Source organism: Pleurodeles waltl, chromosome 9, assembly GCF_031143425.1.
Source record: "Pleurodeles waltl isolate 20211129_DDA chromosome 9, aPleWal1.hap1.20221129, whole genome shotgun sequence".
Classification (NCBI taxonomy): domain Eukaryota; kingdom Metazoa; phylum Chordata; class Amphibia; order Caudata; family Salamandridae; genus Pleurodeles; species Pleurodeles waltl.
This window is the reverse complement of record NC_090448.1, coordinates 123,012,672-123,036,825: the sequence shown is the minus strand read 5'-3', so window position 1 is coordinate 123,036,825 and position 24,154 is coordinate 123,012,672. Positions and strand designations below refer to the sequence as shown.

At 42.2% G+C, this 24,154-nt stretch overlaps 1 protein-coding gene across 1 annotated transcript in view; it reads left to right on the top strand.

The window, feature by feature from the left end:
- Window positions 1-14,018: 14,018 nt before the first annotated feature.
- The window catches only part of LOC138259004 (musculoskeletal embryonic nuclear protein 1-like), a 287,666-nt gene continuing 277,530 nt past the window's right edge, over window positions 14,019-24,154 (top strand). Inside the window, exon 1 of the mRNA XM_069206382.1 lies at window positions 14,019-14,459. Coding sequence (XP_069062483.1) covers window positions 14,285-14,459 — 175 coding nt within the window. The 5' untranslated portion in view covers window positions 14,019-14,284. The remainder of the gene's footprint in view (window positions 14,460-24,154) is intronic.

The window sequence follows — 24,154 nt, the reverse complement described above, 5'->3', positions numbered from 1 at the left end:
TGTTGACTAATGTAAGTTTCCATGGGACTCATGACAAGGGGTGGTAAAAATATTTGACACTTCCTCAGTTTCACAGGTATTGGTTATATGACATGCCTCATGACCATGGGAGTTACCTCTGGAGACACAGACAACAGATGTGGAGGCCCTTAATTGCACACAGTGTTCGAACACAGCATTTATCTAAGTGTTGCACTGTTGAGGATCTTTCCACCATTTTGAGACACACACAGTGGCTTAGCAGGACTTGAGATGTGTGACTTGCAGTGTTGAACTCCACATGTGCCATGCTGTATGGTGCAAATAAATACTTCTACAAATGTACTTTCTCAGTCACCCAACACAAAGATGGCTATGTTATCATATATAATTGACAGTCATGAGGTCGGTCATGTGCTTCAGATGTACTTACCAACCAGTGGGCCATTCCCATACCTCCCATTCTGGAAGCGCTCACTGATGATGGAGTGCCTGAAGATGTAGGCATCATGAGCCCTCCCAGGGTACTTTGCTACCACATTGATAAACATCCTCAGATGGTCAACTCTTCCTTGCACGTTGATGGAATATGTGTGCTTCCCATTGCGGTACAGGTGTGACGTAGCAGCAAGAGGCACAACTTACACATGTGTGCAATCCATTGACCCCAAATCTTATGGGAATCCAGCAATGGAATAGAACCCTTGCTTGTTTTCCAGTTGTTTCTGTTGTTTGTTGTGCAACATGAGTTACTGAGGTGTGAAGCTTATGATGGCATCCAGGACGGAGGGTAGGAATACTGAAAATGATGGCTGTGATATTCCTGCCACTCTGGATGTTGTGGTTTGGAATGAGCCAGATGCCAGCATGTCGAGTACTGCCATCAGTTTGGCCTGCAGTGGATGTTGGTACACATCTGGGATGTTGCCTGCAGCCTTGGTGCAATCAGATTCAGGTGCTGGATGATGGAGTCCCTCCTGAGCCTGTAGTAGTTGATGACCTCCTCCTCCCAGAGTTCAGTGAGGGTAGCCCTCTGGCAGTAGACATGCTCCCTTCTCCTGCACTGTCTCCATGGTGGTCGACTTCACAGTGCTCCTAGCTGCCGTCTGAGTTGTTCCATTGCGTAATTGAGCTAGCCAAAGTGCTATGGGTATGTTCTATTTATGTACCGGTTGCAATGCGTCATTTTCACGTCTGGGTTGCCGATGCGCAGGAATTTTGATGCATTTTGGACTCTCACGGGACGTTTGCCAACAATGCATCACTTTCCTATAAACTTGTAGATATCAATGTGTCGGTTCTGGGGGTGGATTTTATGGGTAAACAGCTACCTTGCATATGTTTAACGTTACCTGACGCAGCCAGTTGTAGCGCAGTTAAAAAATGATGTAGGACAACGAGAAGTGACGCATTATGCCTAATGCGTCACTATGTAAATATAGAGCACAGAATGCACTGCCTCAGTGTGAAAGAAAAAATGACGCAGCAGCGGTTCAAACTTCTTGTCTGCAAGCCTCTCTGTCTGCAGGCCCACTGTAATATACAGAACTTAAATGGCCCAGCCAGGACATTATTTGCTGCTCATAGAGGTTAATGCAGAGTGTCTTCTGTGACGAGTAAACATCTGTTTAAAATGTGACTCGGAGGCAACGGTTGCCTGCTGCACTGAAAGTGTGTTGCAAAGGTAGAGTGGCAATGCTGGTTTCTCCCGTAGATATGCTTTCTAGGATTGTGAATATGTTTATTGAATAAATCCCGAACCAAAAAGGCAGTGTCTAAAACAGATACCTCACATATACTTAGCAAGACTATGTTAACAACCAGTATGCAGCTTGACAATAATGTGCCTGTGTCTGAAAATGGAAAATACAACAATAGTAATTTCAAGACCATTTAAACTAATTTTAAAACACTACAATGTGTAGGACATTTCCTATTTTCACGCATAATTTTTGTAATCATATTGTAACAACACAGACTAAACCTAATCAAAATAGCGTGTTATGTTGTTGCGTCGGTTATTGACAGTGGCAGACTAGGAGGCCATTATCTTTTATCGTCACCAGCAAGCAATGAAATATAAGGAAAATATGACAATAAACGCTTGCTGATGGAAAAGTGTGCTTGGGGCAGTCCGCTTCTGAGTTCCTGTAGTAAGCCTGCTACAGAGTACTCACTCGTTGGGAGAGAAGAGGACAAAGGCCTGGGGAATATTTGACTTTGTTCAAGATCAAACAACTTGGTCAAGTACAACTGAGACTGCAATGTAAGATTTCGTGATCCAAGGTCCTTGATTTTCCTTATACCATATTTTGATGAGTAGATCTTAAGAGTAGAAGCTCTCTCCTCCACAGTAATTATACTTGTTTTAGGTTCCAGTTCAGTTTACAGATTACACATTACCTGCATTTAGCTTGATTATAAATACCTTTAGCTTTGGAAAAAATAAAAGCAGATAAATAATGTCAAAAAGGATTGACCAGGAACACAGAATTTGGTCACCTGGGAAAGTCAGGATTGAAAAACATATTTCCTGGTTCCACAGGTGTCAGCTTACCAACTTGAGCACAAATGGAGTGGTGTGGTTCAGATGGCAAGGCTCCTGGACTGTCCCCAAGGGAACGTTGTTATTGCTGTTTTGTGGATTGCCCAGAAGTTGAATACAGTTTTTATTACCAGCATGTTAAAGTAAAGTGGTGCAGCTGCAACTGTACATGAAGTCTCAGTTTATGGCTAAAATGTGCCCACTGGCCGATATCTGGTGCTGGGTGTGGTGGAGGTGTTTTATTCCCACTCTCTTCTCAGAGAATTGTTGTGTTGTTTGGGGTCCTGCCATTTTTTTCTTGTTTGAATAATATTCAGTACCAGAACTAAATTGTAATGTAATGTAAGGTGATTTGTAGAGTGCTACTTGCCACCAGTGAGGGTATCCAGGTGCTGGTTCGGGGCACTCACAAGCTTTGCAGTCAATGTTCCCTCTAATTATTTTTCACAGTGTGCTGCAAATCAATGTTTGTGAGTGCAATTTTTGGGGAGGTGGGCGCAATAACTGCATAATAAAAACCACTGGGTGAGTAAGAGCGCTAACAGTAGTAGTACTATCCTCTGATAACAGTACAAAAAACATAGTTATTTCCACATATCTTCAAATAAAAACAAGTACGGTAATAAATAGACATGCTAATTAGAGATATTGTCACAAAACATACACTTAATCCATCAGTTACACAATTCATAATGTCTTCCAGGTACTATACCACTAGATTGTTCATTTAGTATGTAGAGAAGGTGATCCTGTAATATTTGCTACACATTAGAATTGTTTGTTCACCCATCGGCATCTCTATGATATCCTTCACATTATCTCACATAACTATTCCTAGTGCAGCACTTGTGTAATGGGTGTATTGTCAGATCAGTTATTGATAATTGTGACTGACAACACTGCCCAACAGAAGGACTCTGGCTAAAGTGAACAAGCTGCTGTCTCCATGCACTGCAGCTTGCCTCTTCCCTCTATGTGTAGATGCCTCCAAATTGTAGGCTCAGACAGTTGTGCTCTTGTGTGATGAGCCATCTTCTCACATGCCCTCAACACAAGTCCCTGTGGGCAGCCATGTCCAGTGTGGGGACTTTTTGATGCATCTGCTTCATGTGTGACCATGGTATCTCTAGGGCAGGACTGGATACCAAAATCAGCCCTGGCCAAAAATAAATCTTCAGCCCAGCCCACACAGCATTGATTAGAAAGGGGCTGTAGGGGCCTTTATGGGTGAGTGAAAGCAGCCCATCCAGTTCTAAAAGCAGTCTTCTAGGCTGGATCTCACAGTGAAGATGCGGTGAGCGCGTCTTTTACAATTGAGGCTGTTTTTATCGATCTTTTAACTAAAAGTTCCTGTCATTCATGTTTTATAATTATCTTGTTTGAATTTGAATCTGCACTTAACAATTCATTGTTTTTATATACATTGAACCCTGAGCTTGCATGATTGTTTTAATAGTGTGGGAAGTTTATGAAGATTAGAAAAGCTTGTTCTCGGCGGAATTGAGGCATTTACGGGAGGGATTGGGACAATCAAGGTCCTCTAAATATTGGAGGCAGGAAGTTGGGCTGGATAAAGCTCACTTCCGTTTTTTCGGCACAGCCCGCGGTTTGCGGTCTAGTGGTTGGGTCAAGGGGGATAAATGCCGGCAAAATCGCGGCCGCGCAGACTGCGGTGAGCGTGTCTTTTACAATTGAGGCTGTTTTTATCGATCTTTTAACTAAAAGTTCCTGTCATTCATGTTTTATAATTATCTTGTTTGAATTTGAATCTGCACTTAACAATTCATTGTTTTTATATACATTGAACCCTGAGCTTGCATGATTGTTTTAATAGTGTGGGAAGTTTATGAAGATTAGAAAAGCTTGTTCTCGGCGGAGTTGAGGCATTTACGGGAGGGATTGGGACAATCAAGGTCCTCTAAATATTGGAGGCAGGAAGTTGGGCTGGATAAAGCTCACTTCCGTTTTTTCGGCACAGCCCGCGGTTTGCGGTCTAGTGGTTGGGTCAAGGGGGATAAATGCCGGCAAAATCGCGGCCGCGCAGACTGCGGTGAGCGCGTCTTTTACAATTGAGGCTGTTTTTATCGATCTTTTAACTAAAAGTTCCTGTCATTCATGTTTTATAATTATCTTGTTTGAATTTGAATCTGCACTTAACAATTCATTGTTTTTATATACATTGAACCCTGAGCTTGCATGATTGTTTTAATAGTGTGGGAAGTTTATGAAGATTAGAAAAGCTTGTTCTCGGCGGAATTGAGGCATTTACGGGAGGGATTGGGACAATCAAAGTCCTCTAAATATTGGAGGCAGGAAGTTGGGCTGGATAAAGCTCACTTCCGTTTTTTCGGCACAGCCCGCGGTTTGCGGTCTAGTGGTTGGGTCAAGGGGGATAAATGCCGGCAAAATCGCGGCCGCGCAGACTGCGGTGAGCGCATCTTTTACAATTGAGGCTGTTTTTATCGATCTTTTAACTAAAAGTTCCTGTCATTCATGTTTTATAATTATCTTGTTTGAATTTGAATCTGCACTTAACAATTCATTGTTTTTATATACATTGAACCCTGAGCTTGCATGATTGTTTTAATAGTGTGGGAAGTTTATGAAGATTAGAAAAGCTTGTTCTCGGCGGAATTGAGGCATTTACGGGAGGGATTGGGACAATCAAGGTCCTCTAAATATTGGAGGCAGGAAGTTGGGCTGGATAAAGCTCACTTCCGTTTTTTCGGCACAGCCCGCGGTTTGCGGTCTAGTGGTTGGGTCAAGGGGGATAAATGCCGGAAAAATCGCGGCCGCGCCGCTGGCGCGCCGAAGGCGTGCCAAACGCAAGCCCGTCTGCACCCGTCCGCACCAGAACGGGCCAGATGGCCAGGGACCTTGTCTCTGGTTCTGGAAACTTGAGTTACACTGCAGATAAACTCAAGAAGTTGGCAGACCCTCGCTGCACCTATATGCTGAACCCAGATACTGCGTGCGCCTGGAGGTGCACGCAGTGCAATTGGAGGGTGCCTATGCCATCTTTGATGGGGAAGCAGGCAACCCAGAGAGTTCGAGCTATAGGTATGAATAATATAGAACAAGTTCTGGGGGAAATGGCAAAGGACGGCAGAGCGGGGGGCCTTTTTGCTCTTATAAATGTTAGATCCCTCCCTAAACACAAATTTGAAATTAATGAACTTATTCGTACCCTCAACTTAGACTGTCTTTTTATAACAGAAACTTGGGCAAGGCCTGATTCGGATCCTGACTTTATCGAAGCAACTCCTATTGGCTACTCCTTCTACAGGGTGGATAGGAATACAGGCAGAGGAGGAGGTCTAGCCATTATCTGTAGGTCTGAGCTCACTTGTACTTGGAATAATGCGAGTCTCACCACAGAGGTTTGTGAAGCTATGGCCTTTAAATTGCTTCGTGATACAGCTTTAGTCTGGGAAGGCCTTCTAATTTATCGCCCCCCTGGCCCTGTTGCTAAGTTTCTCTCGATATGGACCTCTGTACTGGAACCGTTAATCATGGCTCCTAAAGCTATTATTTTGGGAGATTTTAACATTCACTTTGATAATACTCGGGATTTGTTGGCTGTGGAATTTCTCAACCTTATGGGGGCATTAGATTGGGTTTTAAAGGATGGGATGGCCACGCATAGAGCTGGTCATACCCTTGATGGGATTTTTAATCGTCCTGAAGAATCACTTTATCTCTCCACTACCCCTTTAGAATGGACAGATCATGCCCTTCTGACATTTAAATTTCTGGCCCAGCAGCAGCCCCTAATGTCTACTCCCCAAGAAAAACTGATAAGATCCTGGAGGAAAATTGAAGCAGAACCATTGACAGCGGCACTTCTACTTAACTGGAATGAGCCCAAGCTGTCCAGGTTGCCTCCACTTGCTAGATTTAATCTAGGTATTGAACAAGCGATGAATACGCTAGCACCCGTAAGAATCTTTGTTCCTCGCTTTAGGAAGAAACCTAATCAACCCTGGTTTTCCCAAGCCCTAAAATCTTTGCAGAGGATATACAGGCAGAAAGAGCGCTGCTGGAAACTCAGCCCTGGTGTAACCGAGAGGGCGGATCTTAAGCTGGCACTCCACAACTACAAAAAAGCCTGTCAAGTAGCTAAATCGGTTTATTTCACATGCAAAATCAATGAAGCAGCTAACTCCTCCAGAGAACTATTTAAAACTGACAACATTCTTACCACTCCGTCAGGGTTACCCAGAGTAGAAAATTCCCAAGATTTCTGCAACAAAGTAGCTAAATTTTTTGAAGGTAAGGTGCTAGACATGTATTCCAGCTTTAGGCTGGAGAAGACATTAACTAGCCCGTCCCCACGATTGAATGTTCTTCCGCACCCTGAGGGGTCTACTAACGGGGCGCCAGACGACCCATTTTTACTTTCTCACTTTAAGATGCCCTCTTCGGAGGCTCTGTGTAAACTGCTCCGGGAAGGCAAATCGGGCTCCCCTATGGATCCCTGCCCCCGGCTGTTCTCCAATTAGTCCCAGAGTTAGTGGTTCCTATGTTGACCCCTATTTTTCAGGAAGTGCTAGCATCAGGTCTTTACCCTAGGGTTTGGAAAGAAGCTACTATCATTCCGCTAAAAAAGAAGGCAGCGGGTAAACCTGATGACTTGACGAACTTACATCCTATAGCCCTTCTTACCTTTGCGGCTAAAATTTTGGAAAAACACCTTAATACGGAACTGGTGGATTTCCTATCGGGTTCTAAAGGCTTGGACAACTCTCAACATGGTTTTCGGAAAGCCCACAGCACCGAATCCGCTCTCATTGCATCATCTGACACCATACGTAGACTGGTGGATAAGGGGCAGGGTGTTTTTCTGGTGTTGTTGGACTTGTCGGCGGCTTTTGACACCATTGCTCCCCATATCCTGCTAGACCGCCTGTTTCAGGTAGGTGTTAGAGACCGGCCTCTTGAATTGATTGGTTCTTTTTTATCTGATAGGCGGGCCACAGTTAGCTGAGGTGATTTTAGGTCTTCCTCCTATGTTTTGCCGTGTGGGGTTCCTCAAGGCTCTTCTCTGAGCCCGACGTTGTTTAATGTGTACGTGGCACCACTGGCAGAGTTGGTCCGCTCTTTTGGCTTCATTCCTACCTCTTATGCGGACGACACTCAAATCATTATCCCTATTGATAATGATCTTGAAGAAGTGGCTATTCGCTTTAATGCCTGTATGACAGCAGTCAGTCACTGGATGAAGTCCAACTGGTTGAAACTCAGCTGCGAAAAAACTGAGGTTTTGTGCTTCGGAATTGACAGGGTTCACTGGACCTCTAGCTGGTGGCCGGAAGAGTGTGGGACGCTTCCGGTTCCACGGTCTCATTCAAGAAATTTAGGAGTAGTATTCGATGAGCATTTGTCATTTAAACCTCAGGTTAATTTGATAATTAAGTCCTGCTTGTGGACAATGAAGAAATTTAAAAAAATTCTCCCTTTTATTCCTCAGACCAGTAGAACCACCGTCATGTTGGCCCTGGTCATTTCCAGGTTGGATTATGGGAATGCGCTTTTACTTAATTTGAACAAAGAATCGTTGCATAGACTTCAGTTGATGCAGAATACTGCGGCCAGGCTGCTACTAAAATTGCCTCGTGGGGCCTCTGTTAAGAGTGGCCTTAAAGATCTACACTGGCTTCCGATTATCCATCGGCTTTCTTTTAAGGCCCTCTGCATCACTCACAAAGCGGCTCATGGGATTGGGCCTTCAACACTAACCACCAAGCTGAAATGGCATAAGCCTAATCGCTTGTTGCGTTCGGCCGGTGCCTATCAAATTCAAATTGCCCGTACTAAGAAAGTAAAATGGGGAGATAGAGCTTTTACTATCGCAGCTGCTAAAATTTGGAACTCTCTACCATTGATTATAAGGCAAGAACATAATCATTTAACTTTCAGGAAACTGGTCAAGACCTGGCTGTTTCCTCAATAAGTTTGGGAGCTCCTCTGCTTAGTTCTTCATTGCCTTACCCAGTTAGCGCTTTGATGCCCTAGGGCCAGAATGCGCTTTACAAATGCTCAATACAATACAATACAATACAATAGGCTGGATCTCACAGTGAACATGCCAGAGCGGTAGAATGTGTAGTGTGGCCATGGGAAGGAAAAAAACGATTGGTGCTGCTGTTATTAGGAACTGTATGTGCTCTCACGCTAAGATATGTTCTTTCAATCAGAGGATCCCTCAAACACAAAGTTTCACTTATTCTAAGTCACTCTTTCAAGTTTTCTGACTTTTCACTAACACTTCTTTACACTCCCCCACTTGATTACTGTTTCATTCACTCTTTCACTCAGACACACTCTTAGGCGCATGTCCTCGCAAAAACTCTTAAGAATGAATGTGTTGATGTAGTCTGGTCAGGGTGTACTAGGTACAGGTGGGCATTTGCCATTGCAGCACAGTTACACTGCACAGTAAAGTATGAATTCTGTCCTGTAGACCAGCCAAAATAGCTTTCAGTTCGTAAAGAAGGATGTGATTGGTTTGCAAGTCTGTTTGGTCACAGTCCATAAGGTCAAAAACATGGACCAGTACTATTAATTTGGTGTTTTCACACTTGCATGGCAAAATAAATCACTAAAGTGCATTTGAGAATAATTACAAATGTACAAAAGAAGGTGGAACATGAAAGCAAGAGGTCGCCACTCCTAGACAACAAAATCAAGTTAGTCTACCTTCTAACAGGAAGTCTGTGGGTAGTATGCAGCATCCAGTTTCTACTGTGTTTATGCGGAGGCATTCTAGAGTAAACTTGACTCTGACAATACACCAGTTCAGTAGCAAATGTAAGCAATCCAGCACACTAGTAGGAAGTGTCAAGCCAGAGCTGAGTGAGGGTCCATATTGGCCAAGAGAGCCGCAGAAGGAGGTCTTGGCTTAGTGAATTTAAGAACCAAACCTTGGTCTGGTCTTTTTAAAAGATGAATACATTCACTTCATTAATCTGTGTTTGATATCACAACTTCCAAAACTGAGGGTGCACTCAGCTTTTCATACTTCTGTGGCTGATAAAATGGGGACCACTGAGTTTGGTAAAAATAAAACTATCTTATTCAGTGCAATGTGCACCACGAATTGAACATAAACTTTCCAACTATAAATCTTATGTTAGGACTGGGAGCCACTGAAATATTTGGCATGTAAAAAATGCAAAACATCACATAAAAAAGGTTAATTTCTTTGGCATTACTGGTTCAATTATGTGTTATGTTGTATCACTACACAGTCACATATCTTAAAAATAATAGTTTAGCATGCACTCCCCATGCCCACTTGATGCTGATTCAATTTGTAAAGCAAATCAGTTTTCTCATGTGCCCTAAATATGTGGAAAATATCATTATATAGGGAGTAACATCATGTGTGTTAAACCATGTACAAGTAAGTATTTTGTTTCATAGACATGCTGAGCTGAAAATTGTCTCAAATTTGATGTGTACAGATTAGTAAAATAAAATGATTTGCTTTGGTTTGCACAACTAGAAGAAAAAAGGAAGCCAGGATTTGAGCCTGAGTTTTATTATTATGTTAGCTACGAATATCTCCTTCCCCCAACTCTTTCAACTATATAGCACAATGTTTTGCATTTAATTCCTTCGGTATTTATGTTATTAAACTGTGTGTGATAGAAACCATGTACCAAAAGTTAGATCAATCTGACACTTTCAATCTTTCTAAAAAAAAAAAAGTACAAAGCAAGTATGAACATGTACGATAATGCCAGTGCCTTTCCTGACTCCACAGACACACCAATTTCAGGATAAGCTGAAAATACCAGTTAAGGCAATTGAAAACAAAGCAGACATGTGTTGGCTGCACAGTTCGCTCACATGTTAGAAACTTTCAATGAAAGACACGCCAAGTGAATGAGCAAGCTTTAAAATATGCATTATTTTCAAATCCATTAACGTACGATAGTAGTACAGCACTTGCCCTGTGCATCAACAGAGTCCTAATGTAAAGGGGTCCACAGTGAAAATCATTCGAGCATGCAACCAGATACTAACAATATGAGACCAGCGTTTAAAAAAAAAACAAAAAAAACACAAAAGCTACCATTCCATGTTCATGCTGCCTGTGTCTTTTGTTTGCATTTAATGCCTGCCATCGGCTTTGCAGTAAGAACTCTTCTACAGGTCAGCAGGACTCTCCTGTTATGTGCGCTCCTGAAAGACCTCAGCACGAAGAATAACTAGAGCTTGAGTGGGCACCCTAGCACATACTTTAGAGGGAACGGTGTTTGCAGTTAAAGACATAAGGCAAGAAGAAGGTTGTGATGCATTTCCTCTGGGTACTCTGTGGTTACTGGTTGGTAGCCTTAGAAGATACTGTATTTTACCATTGATGACTATAGGACTATGCTACTATTTCATTCCAATTGGATAATAAGTAACTTCCTTTCTACACTTAACGTTCCAAGGGTAATGCTAAGGAGCAGTCAAGGTGCACAGCAGAAGGTTGTAGACCGATTGCAACACAGACACAGTATGACACGAGGAAGCATACTCAATAAACGCAATGCCCAGTATGAGCTCAACCTTTCATAGGGGCCAGGTGCCTGATTTAGAGAAGGGTGATATTGTATAAAACAGACAGTGAAAAGCACGACAGGGCTGGCCATGGGGGTCCCTTGTTCTGCCCAGGCCAAGTGCATAAATAGTGCAGGGGCCCCCTGCACCTGTTCTCCACCAGCATTTTAACCACTGGCAGAGAATTAAGACTGCTGGCACCGCCAGACCGTCGGAAGGAGAAAAAGTGGCAGTGCGGTGGTCCGACCATGCCGCTTTCACCACGGTCTTGATAACAAGTCCTTTTATGTCAATTTTATACACATTAAGACTCGTTTTAGGCCAATGAATCTTGTGACCCAGTGGTGAGACACCATAAGACGAGATAACTGATCAATATGTCAAGCAATATATCAATAATGTCATCAATATTCACCACTGCAATGCACTTTACCTTGGTTATAGACATTAATCAAATTGTCGATGCAACCATGACCTTTCAGCCATGAATAACCACACCTTTGATAGAATTTTATGAATTTTATTCCCTATTAATTACAATCTACTAGCAGAAGTGTTAATCTCAAAACCAAGAAGCATAAGAGCATAGTCACAATATGGCAACTGTGATAAGATTTCATTAATGCAAGAATTACAAACATAAGAACATAGCACGCGTGAACATAGATCAGCATACAAGAATATCACTTGAGTCTCAGTTCAGCATAGAGTAACGTCAGTTTTGTCTATTGGCTTCAGTCAGAGTGATTACCTATCCTAACCACCAATTAGCATCAGCATGTTGGACTTCATGCAAAATAATTTAGAACATCAATTTAGAAAATATCTCGCTATGGCCCCTATTTAAAAATGAGCAGTTGGTACCTAGAAAGGAAAAGCTAACAGACAAATTACAAATCGCATTGTCATAATTACCCTCCAAGGATTAAGTCAGCACACAGGATCAGTCTTCGTCTTCAGGACATCAGTCGAATCGCCATCAGTGTAACCTCGTCTAGAGGACAGGGGACACTTTCCTCATAAGGAGGAGAAGTGCAAAGGGCAATCTATGGGTGAGGATAGTTTATTAAGTCTCAAAGTCACCAAACGGAGTGACAGATTTTCTGAATAAAATCAATAGCATTCCCTACCTAGTTCTTTCGTCCCTTCTGTGACATGAGTTTTTATCCCTTTTTTGTAATACCTTCCCCCAAAATTCTATTGGACATTCACTATACCCCATTATCTTTAACCTATCAAATTATACATTAGGTAATCCCAACTGTCACCCCACGATAATTTATAACACTTTGATTGGTCCTCATAATTGACGTCTTCGGAGGAGGCACATCCGGTGGGTTTCTTCAGCACTTGGCACGTTTCTCGGGTCATGAGTTCCTTTGTCCATGGTCAAATGTCCTTGTACTTTAGATGAATCTACTTTTGTTTCAATTTGTATTTGAATTTACACTAAGGCAGCTAGCATGCGGATGGGAACGGAATCTCGTTTGTTACATAAAACGGAGGAAAGGAACAAATGCAGGGTCATGGCCCTTTGCGAGTCAGCACACTGGAAAACAGAGAAAATGCTTTAATAGGAGCGCTTAGGCAGCAAAAACCTACAACTTACGCTAACTTAAGGCTTATGAGATTTTAATACAAATGTAATATCGTAAGTGTTAATATAAATCATAGCATGAACAGTTTTACATAGTTAATTCACGTATATTGGTAACCTCATACATTGTAGTCAAATTTCAGATGCGCGTTTAAGCATTACTCTAATTATTGTCGTTTTCTATGCAGCATTATTGATCATTGATATAAGCATTTCACGTTTAGCATATGTAATATTGTTAGTTCACGTATATTGGTAACCTCATACATTGTAGTCAAATTTCAGATGCGCGTTTAAGCATTACTCTAATTATTGTCGTTTTCTATGCAGCATTATTGATCATTGATATAAGCATTTCACGTTTAGCATATGTAATATTTAAACTACGCTCTATCAGTCTTAATGTGGAGGCCGGACCACTGCATTTGCCGAAGTCTGACCACCACCGCAAGTCTGGCGATGGGAAAAAACTCTTTCAAAGGTATGGTCAGAAGGAAACATGGGATCTGGACTAAGAGGAAAAAAAAGAGAAGAGATGTGGAAAATGAAACTTTGAGGAACTGAAAGGAGGAAAAGAAAAGCGAAGAGGAAAGAGTGTGAAAAGAAAGGAAAATGGCGACAGGTGTGATAAGGACACTGAAACGGAAAAGAGAGGTACACAAGTTTGGATGAGAAAGAAAAAGAATGGAGACGTGGTGAGAGGAGAAAACGGAGAAGGGCTGAGAATTTGAAAAGGTGATGATGAACAGTGAAGGGGGCAGATGGACACAAAGTAGATTAATGATGGGGAGGCAAAGAGGTCGTGGGAAAGTGCACGAACGAAAAGGTCTGATAAAGAGGTCGATAGCTCTGCTGGGGAGATATCTATTCTTTTGTCACTTTTGGGCTATGTCTCTCAATATTAACAATATTGCAATGTTTCGCAAATAGTTACGACCCACAAATACTGTACACTTGTTTTTGTTTGCCAGTTTCTAATTTTGATCCGCTCCCAATCGGCCGTGGTTTGAGGACCGGCATCATCAGGGGAAATGCAGAATGGACGTCTACAAACAATACACCGAGCAACACAATCGGCACGTTACGGACGATATCTTCGTAATGTGCACGCAAAGTTCCAAAATGGTTATGAAAGAAGAAGCAACGAGTTAGTTTATATGCTTCTTCTTCTTCTTGGACACTGGCACGTGCACACCTAACCTAACATGGAGGCTACCGGAGGTTATGCTGGTGTTCTGCATTCTAGCAGTTAGTTGTCGGGTCTCGGTACGTGCTCCTTGTGACGTAATCGCGCCCCGTAACAGCTGGAAGTATCAGTTCTCTTAAAGAGATAGAGCGCTTTTCGCGAGGCTGTCAGAGGTACAGGGGACGTCTGTTTGTGTGTTGTCCTTTTAACGCTTCCCCTCCTGCTCCTGCTCTCTACACTGCTCGCCTCCAGGCGCTGGGATCGTTGTATTCCTCCTCGGAGGCGGCCGTGGTGGCGGCTGCTGCGTCACCGATCCTGCCCGCCCCTCTCTTGCCACTGCTGCTGGCAGCCAGGCCGTCTGCCTGCCCTATGCGAGCTGTGGAGGAGCCACCGCCGGGCTTGCTCCCCGGAGTCTGTCGCAGCCATGATCCGCAGCGTAGTGTCTGGGCTCGCCAGTGGCAACAGCAGCACCAGCAGCCTGAGCGCCACGACTCAGGGGCCCCCTGCCAACCGAGGATGCGGCAACGGAGCTCTGATGGACGACTTCGGTATATTCCTGCAGGGGCTTCTGGCCGTGGTGGCCTTCAGCACCCTCATGTGTAAGTCTCTCGCGGGTGTAAGTGAATGCATGGGGAATGTCTTCTGGAAGGCATATCAGCCGGATGACCGCATTGACCGTGTGCCATGGTGGCCGATGCAATGCACTTTTATTCGCATGGCAAGTCTTGCCAAAGTGAATACGTGCAATATATTAAACTATATAGCAACCCCAGCCCTTTAATGTGAAAGCGGTGCGCATGGGAGGAACCTTAGTATTTTTGTGTGAGCACTGGGTTAATTTGAATTTTACTTGAATACCAAACTTAAAGAAATGCTTAATTTTTTGGCCACTCAGTGCACTGGCGCGTGAACGGTTAAGGTGGTTGGTTTTAGGCGAAGTTGATGTAAATGTGCCCTAGCTCTGTAGCAACAAAGCATACAGATAGCAGTTGTGTAATGTTAATGACAAACTCGTATGCTGCTTATTCTTATTACTTGAAAGAAGATAGGTGGTGTCGTGATGGGTAGTAAGGGAGGAAGTTCTCATGAAGCTACCCCAGCAAGTCTATTGAGCGTAAACTTGTATGGGACAAAACGCATCTTTAGATTGGATGATAATATTCAAATAAATCTTTTTAGTGTTTGCGACATGTATGTGAGGCTGCTACGCGCATTATGTAAAATATTCAGTTTAAAGATCTGTAAAGCGCCAGCCACTACATAGCTAGCCATTTTATTTATGGAAATAAGAAGTATGAGCTAAAGTGATTGAAATGGGATAGCCAAACATAATAAAAAAACAACAAAAAAAACATGCATTAGGTTTTGCCTATGCGAATGATCTTGGCTTCTGGGCTTTTTACATATATGCTTATTTGTGCAGCATGTTATGTAACCAGGTCCATGGTTAGAGTACTGTGATAACACTTTATGTAGCCACCAGGCCCATGTGTACCCAATGAACATCAACCCTCAAAATGTAAGTAACAAGATTTTGTTGCCTTCAGTTTTGAACTAGTAGCACCAACAAAAAAGAAAATGAGTAACATCCACTGTAAGCAAGGATAACTACTATGTAAGGTGTGTATCAAGAGCAAGCAAGAACTGGGCCACCTAAGTAAGTGCAGCGGCCATCACCTACCATCAAATACTGAGTTTCTATTTCCAAACAGCAGGGAGTTGGAGGCAGTTTTCTGCATTTCCAAGCTGGATCCTCTTTCGGCCAATTAAACTCTTTGCCGGTTTACATCTACCTTATGCAAAAAAAAGGTCAGTGGCAAACACATTGGTCTCTTCTGAGGAGAACAGCATGGCCTAATGCATTTCAGAAAACTTATCAGAACGAAGTTACTGTTCACAGCTGTGAGCTGGATATGGCAATAAATATTGGACAGTTCTTTGCCCTCAAGAGGAGAAAGTAATATGTCCAGTCTGCCAAGGTGTGCGGTAATCACTTTCATAATTATCATGCTGTCAGTTGCACTCGAGTGATCTCTATACCATTTGCAGCTGTCTGGAAACTGGCAGTGACGAATACCACCCTAGACAACCCCTTTATTCCATTTACTTGGAGTGAAGCAGTTCTATCACAGTTTACTGCATTCAACTAGAAATCGTGATATACCTGGGATTAGTGGTTTGTCTGTACAATACTTACAGAGTTCTCATTCTAAGGCCCCATTGTTAATAGAAACAAAAAAAAATTAAACATCAAGTCAATGTTTTCTAGTTACTTTACATTAATTTCTCCAAATTGTATATTTTATTTTGTCACACAAACTGTGTAAACATAAATTGGTGACTGTCATTGCGTACATCCAGTCATGTACATGCAGTCCTGCACACTAGACTTATGTTAACAGGCTTAAAGGGCTGTGTCTTTATCTACACCTATAATATATGATTGAGTTTTGGTACACAGTATCTTGTATCACTGTTCAGATGACAACACTGCGCAGCAGGCTTTTGTGAAACTGATTGTGATACTTGACAACTGTGTACAATGTCACAAACCCATTGATTTTCATGATTTTGTTATTAAAATCTAGAAAGATAACCCTCACACCTTATGATCACTTCCTTATCTGGGTTTATCAATGTTGTCTGGGAAAACTGTGTGGAGGTTAAAATAACATGAACTCTTACCAGAGGGACATTCGGAGACTAGTGTACAATTCACATGGCACTGAAATTGCCTTCCACACTTTGTTGCCCTTCAGAGAAAATTAGTTGTTGTTGTTTTAGGCACTGCCCAAGACTCGTCTGAAGAGCACGATTTTGAGGATCAGATTAATAATTATTTTAGCTCTGCACTAATAATCTTCAGTCAGCCTCATCCTTGACGCTGCAGTGTAGGCTCAGAGCTATAAAGATTAACAGGCCCATACTTGAGGAGCTCAACAGTCCAGGTTTTTGTTTTGCTTTCCGGTACCTTAGGCCCTTTATCCCATTATAAAACCAAGACTAAAATGGCCAGAATGCTTAACAAAAGTAGTCTGTATAACCTACTGACATTCTGAACTAATAAACTTGAAAGTTGAGAATATTGTATATACTTCTGCGCCATCATGCAGTCAGCAGAGTTCCTCTGCTACGGATGGTGTCCCTAATTTCACTTACTCCTGTCGGCAGTTTTCTACTGTTTATGAGTAGTAACTTACCTGGCTGAAGCAAAGGAAGCTCTGGCCATGTGGCCAGTTCACCGAACTAGTGCCTGTCTGAAAGCCTCTCCACGGTAACCTTCAACTTCACGACCACGCTGAATTGCAAAACTATCTAGGCAAGTGGAAGCAGGCGTATGTCGAAAAATTCAACCTCTCGCCCCTTCCTGTCCACAGTACTTTCAGTACATTAGATTCTGTAGGGACACGTAGAAAGTGCTTCTGCCGAAAGCATAGAACAGCGGCACACCAACTACCAAAGCATGTCAAAATCCAGACTTTGAAGGCAAAATAAACCGTACATCCCTGTGGCGAGAGAGTTTGAGAACTTTTGATAGAGCAACGCAGCCCACAGATACATAACCAAGAACAATCAGGCCCCACCCAGTGAAAAGTCAGCTCTGTGGAAAAATACTCAAAATGTGGCATTATGCTATATATCTAGATGGCGATCTTTTAACAAATCTTATATTTCGAAGGCAACTATGAATGTAGGGGGAAAAAAAAAATCAATAATTTACAACTATTCCAAAACTAACGTAAATATTTTGAAAATAATTACTGTGAAATTGCAGCGCAAAATAGTATAAAAAAAAGAAACATACTGAGGAAGTAGAATTGAATACTTATATTAACAAGTGCCAGACTAACAACAATAGGGGAGCACTAGAGTGGATGCCTGGTTCGGCCCTGGAGGACTGGTGAGTGCGCGTTGCCCCGAAGGGACTGGTGGGTGCCGTTGCAGTCGTGGTTTCGCAAAGCATTCATCATCCACAACCAGAGCTCCCTGTCCTCTTACTCTCTGACTTTATGCTCCTCTTTAATCACATACAGAGCCCCACAATCTTTCAGCTAGGTTTGCACAATAGAAATACCATATACAAGCATACAGTTAATTAGGTATTCCTAAAGGTAGTGCTAACTCCACTGTATGTAATGTTAAGAGTGAAACCTGGTGAATGGTGCCATCCCAGCACCCTCAGAAGAAATCCTATGAAATACAAAACATGCAAAAAAAAAATTGAAGGTGCTCCTCCTCCTAAAGCAAAATATTACCCATCCTAACCAAGTACCAAATATGAAGTTCAATCAACATGACAGTCTAAATGCAGAGTGAGATGTTAACACTACAGCACTGTGGGCATTTTACCCCAATATAATGTGTGATGGCTGTTGGAGACATCTGTACCTGCTTGCTATGACTCAATCATTCTTTTGTGGGAGACAATATAGCAGTGATCAGAACTTCAGAGAAAATGGTTTAGTATGCCAGATTTTACATACTATAGCATTTTTAAAAATAATAAGTTGGATAAGAAATAGGGGCAAAGAGGCACTGCATATTGATATGAGAAGTTGAATCACTGAAAGGTGTTAAAAGAAAAAGCAAATGGCAATGCTGGCTGCTACCAGAGGGGCATGTGAGGGGAGGATGGAACAGAGTGAGTCCTAAATTGGGGCAGTGTTGGGGTGGTCCTGATGGATACATGGATGTTGTTACAGATCCTGGGAGCATAGATTGAAAAGCACTGCAGTCTTGTTTTTTTTTTGTTTTTTTTACCCAACACTTGCCTGCGGTCTTATGGTGTCCTGGCTGCAGGTTTGCTGAGATCCACCAGAGATGGTGAACTTGTCTGCAAAATGAGTGTGGCTACTGGACGTGATAGCTTTGTAAATGGTGCAGCTAATTTTGAAGATGGCAGTGGAGCCCAAGGGGTTCCATCAGGATTTGGGAAATGTGATTGTATTTATTTAGGCCCTGGATAAAACCCTGAGGCAGCATATAGGATGCCCCTAAGGGTTGCCCATATGCAGTCTGGAAGGCCATGAAGTAGGGCACTAACACTATCGGTTGTAGGAGTACAAGGGCTTGCACAGCAATACTGAAGTCGTTTTCTGGAAGAAATGATTTGTCTTTCTTTAAGACTTCAGAGATTCGTATGAGGGTAGGTTGGTTGACTGTGTTGAAGGTACTTGAGAGGTTCAGTAATATTAGAAGGCAGGAATTGTTTTCATCTGTGGTCAAGAGGGCATTATCTATTATTTATAAGGTAGTAGCTGTCTTGCTACAATGTGATCTGAATCCAAACTGGTAGTTGTGTGTGAAATAGCATTGATGTGGTCTTGAAGGTGATCAGACTACTTTTTTCAATGATCTTGCAGATGGGATGAAAGGTTGGTGAGTGATGGGCCGGCAGCTTGCGAGATCATCCGAGTTTAGCGTAGGTTACTTTAGGAGATGTAGCAGAATCTGCCCTGACTTAAGGGCTTCTGAGGCGATGCCTTGAGTGAAGGAAACATTAAGACTGGTAAGTAGGAGTAAGGAAGCATCTCCAGAGCGGGCTTAGAAGGACTATGGTAAGATATCACCTTCATCAGAAGTGGCTTTGAGGGAGTTGCGTATGACAGCGAGATCTGGGAGGGATAGGGTATTGAAGGCTGACTTGTGTCATTGTGCAGGACGGCGTCGGTGTAAGAATTGAAACCAGTTTGAGGTCATCAATGTGCTGTCAGATTTTGTATATTTTCCATGTGACAAGAGGTTTATGGTATTACACTTTTTTGTGAATTGAGAAATGTGCGTGTTCAACAGGGTGTTCATGCATTATCTTGAACAGTGTTCTGCTCCTGTTGGTGGTTTCATTTATGGCGCTGGTATAGTAACTTGGTGTGGCTGACGTTATGAGCACCTGCCTATTGAGTGGAGGGACTTTAGTATCAAGAGATCCTCTGAAGTTCTGTTTTCTTTCCTGTCTGTAGCTGGGTCATTTATTGTCCGCAAGGTTTTTAGAATACCAGAGTACTGAATGCTTGTTGGTAATTTGATTGTGTGCCAAAATATGCTCAGAATGTCAGCAGGATTTCAGTAATACATGCGAAAAACATTCAAGGGCATTTTGTACTGAGAAGCCCTATAATTTGTACAGTTACTGGGGAGGGAGGGATTATGAAATCATGAGATGTAAATTGCCTAGCCTTTAGGGAGCCACAGTGTGCTTCTCCTAACGCTAAGCATCTGCTTTCTCTGGAAAGCAGTGACAAGTGGGCCATGCATATTTGAGCAATTTGTTAGTATCTTAGCTAGATAAAAATAATTGTCTGCTGCAGCATTGCTTTAGAATACGAATTGCTTTAAAGAATTTGAATGCTGTATGAATGCCTCATTTTTCATGCTTTTCTTGCTAAGTAAAATAATTTGTTTTGACAATGAGATTTGCATTCTACTTAATTCCATTATAATTATTACCGTGTATTCTGGTTGGAAGTCGTAGGTAGGGCTTAGGATTCTTCGCTTCCACTGCCAGCCCTGCTTTCACATTTATGTTTATTACCGTGGAATATTTTCTTTTACCTAGACTACAACTAACTATGCCTTAGGCATCTGTGGGATAGGTGAGTCCAAAGCATAACTGTTGTGTGCTAAGACCGGAATTGCAGTTTAAATGCAGTAGAAGTGTATCTATATCTTCCCCCACCCCCAGTAAATAAAAATCTAATACCACCAGTATTGTAAAAGATGTAGAACAGAGTTTAACCAATAACCTTTTCTTCACTGGGGCTTAGAATCCTACCTCTGTGTTTGTAAATCAAAATATTGGCATTTGGCCCACAAACAACCAAATATTTGCCTCACACCATCCATTCTGGTCACTTGGGACTCAATTCCTCTCTGCAAGTGGTCTCTGGGACAACATTTGTTAGACTGTCTTTATTTATTTTTTCTGATTCTCTTTGGCTGGAACCCAGTGTTTATATCACTTCTCCTGTCCTTCTTTTTTTTTTTCTGTTCCTCGTTCCCCTCTGCTGTGCCTCCAACTCTGCACTCCTTTATTCCCTCCTATGTTCTTTTTCGTGGTCATACTACCTTTGCTCTTCAGCTCCTCTGCTGCACAGTTCTGACTCTATTTCCCCCCCCCCCCCCCCCCAAATGTTCCTCTGCTCTCTTCCTTACTCAGCAACCATGAATGGCTGCAGCCTTGTTATATATTTGTGTGTACCTGGCGCTCCGCTCCTTTTCTGATTTTGTATTGGGTTGGACCCCTTCACTCGCCTGGGCATAGCCCTTCCCATTTTGTTGGAAGGGGGAGCACCTCACCCCATATTAGTATAGGAGACTGGGGGGAAAGGCTTTGACCTGTCAGAATAACCACCAATTGGGTCTTCGTAATAAAGTTGTAAATGAGAACCAATTTTTAGTGAAGTTGCCTAACAGACACATCAGAGAGAATGTTCCTCCTTGAATCCTAACTGTGTACTCACCAGCCCCTTGGAGCACTATCAAGGAGAAATGCTTTGCAGAGTGTAGGTTATAAAGTTGCCTCAGTCAATACGTCCCATAAGATGCTTATTATCTAGATCACAAATATCATTCCTTCTGTGATACAATTTTGTTGACTGTTGGGACCTCTGCATCAATATTTGTGCACCTATCATTTGGCTTTAAAGGAGATTTCGTGCCTTGAGAGCAGTACTTCTGGTGATGTTCAACAGTTGGTTGTTCGTGGCACATCATCAGCTGTGTATATGCTACAAAATAATCAATCTTAGCAAACAACCTAATACGAACAGTAATTGTACCGTAATAGCAAAAGGCATAATCTTGAAGAGTTTTTCATAATCTAAGGTAGTGTGCTGCATATAGGGTATGTTGGAGATGCCTATCTGTCTGTGCAAGGTGAAATGCTAAGGGGCGGGATGGCAACGCTTCCTGTTAGCCTATTACACATTTTCCCTTCTTTATTTCTCGGTTCACAAAGTGTTTTTTCCCCTATAATTACCTGCAACTTACTCCTAAAAATACAGGAATAAGGCATGCGTACTTATGGGAAAAAAAACTTTGATTTGTTCCCTTAAACAATTATTAGGGTTGGATTCACAGTGCTTGTTTGGGCCCCCAAACAAATGAGTCGCAAAATGTAGTTTAGTTACTCAAAACCAAAATGGCCGCACTTTGTATGTATGTGTAGTTCCACACTTTCTATTAACGTACAATCCAGGTTGCCTTTAGCGCTGGTGGCGCCGGGTGCAGCAATCCTCCTTCTTTTTTTTTTTTTTTTTTTTGCTGCAACCCCTGTCACCCACCCAACCCATGACCGCCTCCTCTAACTCCCTGACTATCAACCGTGCCCCTCTTGTCTCCCTAGCCCCCTCACATACATTTTATTTGTTTTAAAGTGCTGGTAAAGGCTGCCTTTACTAACCCACCCAGCTTTCGTAAGTTAGAGTTAAACTCTGTATGCGTGGAGGTATGATGATTTATCTTCGATAGAGAAGATTAAACACTTTTAGTCCAGTTTCAACAGCCTTCAGAGTCCTGTCATGGTGTAACAATGTTACGTTTTGTAAAGGTCGGCGTGTGCAAATAAAATTTCATGGGGACTTTTTACATTGTTAGTTTAACTTTCAGGTTTAAGTTGAATTTCGAATTGGCTGTATTGTATGTTGTTATGTGGCTTTTGTTACTCTCCTGTATTTTGTTCTGCAGTTTACCGGGGTGTCCAAAAACTCTGCTCCTTCTAATTATACTTGTAGTTAGTTACACTTCAGGGGAGGTTTTGTCTGCTGCTGGTGACTGGTTCATGAATCAGGAGCCACAAGATGAAATTGCAGCTTCTGTGATGGAAACACTAGTGTGCGTGTGTATAATATTTATATTACATTTGCATGCTTTTAGTGCGTACAATGGAATTTTGTAGCATAGAGGTACACATTATGTGGCATGGTTGTCTAAATTATGTGTCAATTTGCCACAGAATGACTTTTTTTTTATATATTTTCATCAATTTGATCTAGACTCAGTTTTTTGTGAAATAATGGCAACTACGTGGAAAATGCCACAAATCCATAACTATGCCGTAAAATCTGTTGCCAGAGACTCCAATATATCCACAGATGCTCGCCATTGTTTTAGTAACAGTTTGTTTGTGAAAAGTTAACTAAACGTCAACGTTCTAATTGCAAGCATCTGCGCTTTGAATAAATGTTTTACAAGCTAACTACCCAAAATAAATATGTAGTGTAAAAATACATAAACAGTAATTTGTAATATGGTCTAATATTGCCATCTTGGAGTTCTGGTGACATTCACAATCACTCTGCTTGCAGCCTTGTTTTTTATGATAACCGCAGAACTCCTCAATGAAAATATTGGACAGTAATCCCAGATACCCGTTGTGTATCCTTTCTTTCTCGCTTACATCTGTATAGCTATGAGTTCCCTCCTGTGTCATGCGTGACACCTTGTGCTAGACTTGCCTCGCAGCCATCGCTTCACACGATGGAAGGTTAAAACCTATGCTTTTAATAGGAACGGGAACCAACAGCCCCAGCTTACAAAGTGATAATGGTTAAAAAGGCAATATTTATTGAGTACATGACATAGGACCCCTTGGCAGTACACAACGAGATGCCTGTGTGCTTCTTTATGCATAGAATTCCAAGTTTATTTGAAAGTCTTGCTTGCATTTTTTTTAATATCCAGAACTCGTCGAAAGTTAAGTTGAGATTATCTTTTACTAAGGGTATGTAGGAAAGTACCACCTTTCTTGGCATGTTTCCCCCAATTTTACATGTATGTTTTTGCCTGTCTCACTGGGATCCTGCTAGCCAGGACCCCAGTGCTCATAGTTTGTGGCCTAAATGTGTATGCCTGTGTAGTGCCTAACTGTCACTGAGGCTCAGCTAATCAGAACCTCAGTGCTCATGCTCTCTCTGCCTTTAAATTTGTCACTATAGGCTAGTGACTACATTTACCAATTTCAACTGGCATACTGGCCCCCACCCTTATAAGTCCCTAGTATATGGTACCTAGGAACCCAGAATATTGGGGTTCCAGGAGATCCATATGGGCTGCAGCATTTCTTTTGCTATCCATAGGGAGCTCAGACAAACCCTTACACAGGATAACACACACATTATTTCACAGCCATTTTCACTCCACTTAAGTAACTTATAAGTTACCTATATGTCTAACCTTCACTTGCTGAAGGTTAAGTGCAAAGTTACTAAGTGTGAGGTGCACTAGCAAAGGTGCCCCCACATAGTTCAGGGCCATTTCCTCAGACTTTGTGAGTGCAGGGACACCATTACAAGCG